This window comes from Octopus bimaculoides, chromosome 7, assembly GCF_046866305.1.
Source record: "Octopus bimaculoides isolate indiv1 chromosome 7, ASM4686630v1, whole genome shotgun sequence".
Classification (NCBI taxonomy): domain Eukaryota; kingdom Metazoa; phylum Mollusca; class Cephalopoda; order Octopoda; family Octopodidae; genus Octopus; species Octopus bimaculoides.
Window position 1 is genome coordinate 12,478,487 of NC_142934.1, and position 7,500 is coordinate 12,485,986.

At 33.2% G+C, this 7,500-nt stretch overlaps 1 protein-coding gene across 7 annotated transcripts in view; it reads left to right on the forward strand.

Moving 5' to 3' along the window:
• LOC106869747 (soluble guanylate cyclase 88E) overlaps positions 1 to 7,500 on the forward strand; it is a 143,780-nt gene that overhangs the window by 93,046 nt on the left and 43,234 nt on the right. For all 7 annotated transcript variants that reach the window (XM_089354765.1, XM_014915608.3, XM_014915609.3 and 4 more), the window contains 4 exons: positions 499 to 1,140; positions 3,064 to 3,222; positions 4,731 to 4,879; positions 5,672 to 5,801. In XM_089354765.1, coding sequence (XP_089210891.1) covers positions 508 to 1,140; positions 3,064 to 3,222; positions 4,731 to 4,879; positions 5,672 to 5,801 — 1,071 coding nt within the window. In that variant the 5' untranslated portion in view covers positions 499 to 507. The remainder of the gene's footprint in view (positions 1 to 498; positions 1,141 to 3,063; positions 3,223 to 4,730; positions 4,880 to 5,671; positions 5,802 to 7,500) is intronic.

Below are 7,500 nucleotides of genomic sequence, written 5' to 3' on the forward strand. Positions count from 1 at the left end.
TGTCATTTTTATTCCCACAAAATGGCCATAACTCTTTTCTGGTCTTGTAAAACGAAATCTCTATGAAAACCTCCTGGGGATTACTTCAGCATTCTTTACATGCCTATATTTTTGTATGGATTGTGAAACTAATAGAAGGACAGTCTGATACAATGTAAGATATAGGCGTTTTTTTTATTTTAGCATCTTTATCATTTTTATTTCATTTTACTTTTCTACTTTTGTTCTTTTAGCATTCTAAAATGTATGTCCTTTTATTCTTATGCATTGAATCCATTGCTGTAAAAGAATATGCTTGCCATAAAATGGTCAAAGCTCTTTTCTGATCTTGTAAAACCAAATCTCTTACAAAACCCCTGGTGGATTATTTCAGCACTCTTATCATGCTTATATTTTTCTATTCATTGTGAAACTAATGTAAGCTATAAACATTTTTTATTTTGGTCTCTTTATTACTTGAATTTCATTTTCTTTTCTATTCTTTTTTCCTTTTTGTAGCGTTCCAAAATGTATGGTCTTCTGTTCTTAAGTATTGAATCCATTGTTGTAAAAGAATATGGAAGAAAAATATGGAAAAAGGTGCTTAATTATGTTGGATTAGACAGCGAAAGTGAATTTTCCACTCATACAATGTATGAAAATGAACTGATGCTTAATCTAGCAAAAGCTTGTAGCCATATTTTGAAAGATAAATTGCCTGAAGACTACATGTGTTACTTTGGAAAATGCTTCCTCAAGTTCTGTTCAACTTACAAATACGACCAAATACTGACTCTATCTGGAAGATACTTCCGTGATTTTCTACATGAGATTAACAACCTGCATGAAACCATACGCTTCAGCTATCCAAAAATGATCAGTCCGACATTCATCGTTGAGAAGGAAGACGTAAATGGTTGTATATTGAGCTACACATCAAGTAGGAAAGGTTTCATTCACTACGTTATGGGACAGCTGCAAGAATGTGCACATATCTTCAAAGTTGATCTCACAATTGAAGTTCTAAGTGTTAAAGATGCCTTGAGTAATGGTTGCCGAGTAGAGTTTAAGTTAATATTTGATAATTGGCCTTTTACAATGCAAAAACAACCTATCAATGATAATTTGTTTCCAGAAATTTCATCTGATTTCTTTTTTGAGGTAAGTTTAATTTATTTTAATTTTTTAGTCTATTTTTATTTTATTTTAATTTTTTAGTCTATTTTTATTTTATTTTAATTTTTTAATCTATTTTTATTTTATTTTAATTTTTTAATCTATTTTTATTTTATTTTAATTTTTTAGTCTATTTTTATTTTATTTTAATTTTTTAGTTTATTTTTATTTTATTTTAATTTTTTAGTCTATTTTTATTTTATTTTAGTTTTTTAGTCTATTCTTATTTTATTTTTAATCTATTTTTATTTTTTATTTATTATCTTTTTGTTCTATCTTTCACTTATCCCAATCATTGAACCGTGGCCATGCTGAGGCATTGCCGTGAAGGTTTTTTTTTTTTAGTCAAGACTAATTGGCACCAGTGCTTATTTTCGAAATCTGGTACTTGTTCTATTGATCTCTTTTGCCAAATCACTATGGTACAAGGGCATAAACAAACCAACACTAGTTCTGAAATGGTGGTGGTGGTGGTGGTGGTGGTGGTGGTGGGGAAATAAACACACACATACACATACATACAAACGTACGTAAACACACATACACTCACACTCACACACACACACAAAAGCACACATATACACACACACACAAAAGCACACGCATACACACACAAACGTAAACACATGCAAACATATGTAAACACACACACACATATGTAAACACACACACACACATATGTAAACACATACACACACACACACAAACTGGGATGCAAGTCCATCACGGAAATTACTAATTTTTGCCAGCTGAGTGGACTGTAGTAATATGAAATGAAGTGTTTTGCTCAAGAACACAATGCATTGCCCAGTCCAAGAACTGAACCCACAATCTTATGATCATAAGTGCAACACCCTAACCACTAAACGATGTACCCCCACCAATAAACATTCATAGCACTACATTCGAAAGAGAGGAATGCCAGGCACTCTGTAGTGTAAACAATAAATCAATTGTATACAGCTTTAAAGCTGAAACAGATTTCAAGATTTTAAGTTAAAACTACACCAGAGGGCCTGTTGTCTTTTTTCCTATTAAGCATTGATACTTGATAATGTCATATATATATTTATATATTTATATTCTTTTTTCCGTCTGTGGCCATGCTGGAGCAGCGCCTTTTAGTCGAGCAAATCGACCCCAGGACTTATTCTTTGGAAGCCTAGTACTTATTCTATCGGTCTCTTTTGCCGAACCGCTAAGTTACGGGGACGTAAACACACCAGCTTCGGTTGTCAAGCGATGTTGCGGGGACAAACAGACACACAAACATATACACACACATATATATATATACATATATACAACAAGCTTCTTTCAGTTCCGTCTATCAAATCCACTCACAAGGCTTTGGTTGGCCCAAGGTTATAGTAGAAGACACTTGCCCAAGGTGCCACGCAGTGGGAATGAACCCGGAACCATGTGGTTGGTAAGCAAGCTACTTACCACACAGCCACTCCTGCGCCTATATATTTATAATTTTAACAAAAGTTATTTATTGATATAGTATTCCTATTTTTTGTCTGAAATCTTTTGTCACACCTCCTGTCACCTCTTCAGTGACTCTCTATCCCATGTGCCTCCTGTTCTGTTTAGTCCGGAACAGGAAGAGACACGTGTGATAAAGAGTCATTGAAGATGTGTGACAAAAGATTTCAGACAAAGGACACAAAAATAAGAATAATAATAATAAAGCTGAAATGAAGAACAGCCATATAGCATCTGTGGTTATTTGCCAAAAACAAAAAGAAAAAAAGACCACCCCCAAATATAACAACATCTGTTTCAAACACACGATTTCACATCAGGAATCTTGCAAAACAAATACGCAAATATGATATTTATTGATAATTTTACATTAAAACACTAGAAAACTATTCATTGTTCAAAAATTGTTTATCATTCCAGGTATTTCCCATGTCACTGGTAATAGGTAAAGATCTGACTATTCGGCAAGTTGGCAATAACTTGAAATTTCTGTTTGGTAAAGAAGATTTAACGAAAAGAATCCTCTCAGATGTATTTATTCTACGTCGGCCACTTTTTGCTAGTTTTACCTATGAAAAGGTAAGTTCTTTTTTGTTTTAGAAGGTTCAAACATCGGGGCAAACTTTATAAGTGTGAGGAAGAAATGAATTTTAAGAATCATTGTTCGCAGTCTTATTTATCCAGTATAAATTGATTTGCAGGGTGTTAGTCAGTCCAACCGACGCAGAATGGAAAAGTGAGTGTAAAATAAAGAAGATGATGATGATGGTGATGATGGTGGTGGTGGTAGTTATGATGATGGTGATGACAATGGCGGTGATGACAACAGTGGTGATGATGACGATGATGATGATGAGGAGGAGGATGATAATGACAATGACAATGATGATGATGATGATGATGATGATGGGTGGTGGTGGTGGTGACAAAGATGACAATAACGATGAGGACGATGACGACGACGACAACAACAAAAAGGAGGAGAAGGAGGAAAAAAGAAGAGGGGAAGGAGGAAAAAAAGAAGAGGAGGAGGAGGAAAAGAGAAGAGAAGAAGGAGGGCAAAAGAAGAAAAGGAGGAAATGGTTAGATGCATGGATGACAATAACACTATCTTGATGATAACCAACCACATTGGTAATGGCATATTAAATAACCTAAGATTTGCTGTTGATTAATTACAATATTATTTACAATTTCACAGCATTCCATTTCCTCATCAATCTTGATGTAACACACAAGATTGACACCTTCAGTTTCCAATAGGAATATTGAGTAATTTTTTAAAATTTTAATCTTTTTGCTTTATCTATCTTAACCATTAGATTGCCAGCCTCTAACTCCTGCTTTTTCTCATAAATGAAGATTTATATAGATGACAATGTCTTTCAGTTGATAATTCATACAATTTACCTTTTTAACTTAACATAAGGTACAGGTGAATATAATGTAATTTATATTATAAAAAAAAAAAAATCAAAGCATGACTGTGTAGCTATGTGTTATGTAATTAGATTCGGAACTGTGTGGTTTCAGGATCCGTTCCACTACACAATGTCAAGGTAAGGATACATACATACACATACAGATATTTAGAAATACATACATGCACACACACACACACGCTTCTCATTCCTTTCAGAAGAAGAGTGTAGGCTCGAAACATCAACAATTCATCCATTTCTCCTGAGTGTCAAACTAATAAATCTCGTTTGTTGTTTCCTCACCTGCATGTATGTATGTATTTATAAGTATCTGTATGTGTATGTATGTACACTTACCTTGACATTACATGATAGTTGTGAGTTTCACCATCATGTAAGAGGTGTCTTTCATTTCCAATATTCTGTGAAAATATGCCAGGTCATGGGGAATATATTACCTTGCTTGGAAACTGTGGAGAATTGGCAATGGGAAAGGTATCCAGTTATTGAAAACCTGTCCCAACAAATTCTGTCCAATCCATGCATGCATAGAAAAGTGGATGTTAAAAAAAAAACAATGTAAGTATGTATAAAAGCAGCTTAAACCTAAACCTGTAGATTTTTTAAATTAAACTTTTATTAATTCCTTCTTTCTTCTTTATTCAGATTATTGCATACCAGCATGTTATATTCGAGCTTGAATGCAGTATAAGTTCTCATGATTCGGAAGATGGTAAACGAGTTCAGATGCTTCTACGTGGAGAAATGAAAGAACTTCCAGGAACCAAGTTAATTGTTTTCTTATGTGTACCATTGTGAGTACCGTCAGCATCATAAAAAAAAAAAAGCATTTAATTCAACTGTAATGATTATGTATAACATAAAAAAAGAAATGTCTTTGACAGATTTATAGAGTTCTGGATTTACGGATTTATATCCATTTTCTTGTAGTCTGGTTACATTGCCTGATTCAGGAAACTTGGAGTATTGCATGATTGTTTAAACAACAATTTTCAGATGTTATATTTCTAAGCATGAAATCAACAGTAGTAGTTATCATAGTCAGAAAGATATCCTTCTTTTTGGAGGATAGCATGTGTATATATATATATACATATATATATATATATATATATATATATATATATATATATATATATATATATACACATATATATATATATATATATATACATATATATATACATGTATATATATATATATGTATATATATGTATATGTATATACATATACATATATATATATATATTTATATATATATATATATATGTATATGTATATATATATATATATATATATATATATATATATATATATATATATATATATATATATATATATATATATATATATATATATATATATATATATGTATATATAATGTTGCTTGCTTCCAATATATTGAGGTATTTATTTGTTGTTAAGTTTCAAAAATTTCAATGAATCGAAAGTTTCGATTCATTAAAAGAATGTTAATTAATTTCAAACATTGATATCAACACTGATATTTATATATATATAATATATGTACTGATATCTCACAAGAAGAAATGAAGAACATTATCATATGCATTTCTCTGTATTAGAATTGAAAACTTGGAAGACTTGCAAACAAAAGGCCTCTACTTGAATGACTTGAGCATGATTGATAACAGTCGTGATATGATAATGGTTGGTCACCAGCATGCATCCAACATGGAGTTGACTCTTGATCAGGTATATGATATGAAAATAACTTTCCAAAGTATATCAATGTCTTTATATATCTATATATACACATATACACCGATTTTAGTACAGCTGATATACATGAATATCTGACTATTACATTCATAAGATTTATTTAATATCTAGTTATTGCATTTGTGTATATTAAGCCATACTGAATTACAAATATTGACCTTGGCAATGCTTTTCATATAATATTCCAAGATACATCACATGGATGCATCATCAGTGATATTTTGGGGGTTTCAAGGGGTTTTGGGTATTCCAACATCTGACTCCCTCACCCAGTTGACCCCCACCCAGCCTGCATCCCACTAGTCTGCCCTCTTTATTCAAAGCCCTCCTGTGACCATCTCTGCAATTTCATTGATGGAATTTACAGCCCTCCTCTTTGTTGAACCTGTGACTCTAAGTCTGGTGAGAGCTTTGCAGAATGAACACCCAACGAAACTCAAGCAAACCACATCAGTTGTCTCATAATGTGCCTGCTAGTCCTGGTTTCTACACTGCTCAACCAATTCCTGGTATTTGGCAAGCTTTCAATAATGAGTCAGTTCCCACATGATCACCTGTGTGGTGCCATTATGTATATTAAATATTGTCTCATGTGGTAGGATTCATGGAATCATTCACCCAGTTACTACAGCATGTAAATGAATGGCATCACAGCATTCTCCCAGAATGGAATGCGTATCCATTTCAGAGTTATTCATTTACAGCTGAGCAGATTGGAGCAATATGAAATGAAGTGTTTTGCTCAAGAACACAACACACTGCCCAGTCCAAGAATTGAAACTATGATCTTGGACTCATAAGTGCAATACACTTATGACAAGGCCACTTGCTTTCACAGTTAAGGATATCAGCCATACTGAAATACAAAGACTGATCTTGACAATGTCTTCCATTTAATAAAAATATCTTTAAGAAAAAAGAAAACATACCTAAAACTGCTTCTAGTAAATGCCTTTCAATACTTCCTCCTACAAAATTGCATTCTTAACAAACTTATTGTGTTGTTGACGAGACAGAGATCTAATTATATTGCAATAAACTTGTCAAGATTGGCCCAGGCCATGTCTAACTCAATAGCAAAAGAAACAAAAACATCTAGATACAAGATATGATGAGGAATAAATCTAGTCAAATGCCACATTATTGTTGCCTTTGCACAGCTTCTAACGCTGGAGATGTACTACAGTGTCAGCTGTTCACTACCAGTGAACTAAGGTAACACCTCTTATTTTTCGAGCACCTTCCAGAGTATTCGAGCGGTTCCAAGCAGTGCTGTTTTCTGCAAGTACTCCACCCTTATTGCAGCCCCTATTTGTTCCACGTACATCTCAAGATTTTTGCTCACTGTTCCCAGGGCTCCAACAATTATTGGTACTACTGCTACCTTTTTCATTGACCACAACTTCTTTACCTCCCAAGCTAACCTGTCATATCTCTTGACTTTTCTTTCTTCCTTATCACATACCTTTTGTCAGCTAGGCATGCTATATCTATGATCCAGCATAGTTTGTTTTCTTTTTCAATTAAGACTATGTCCGGCTTCCTATTCTCAATCTCATGGTCACACTGAATCATAAAATCCCATAGGATCTTTGCATTTCTATTTTCAACAATGCCTTTAAGTTTGTGGTCGTACCAATTTTTTGCTCTGTCAAGTACATACATGTTGCAA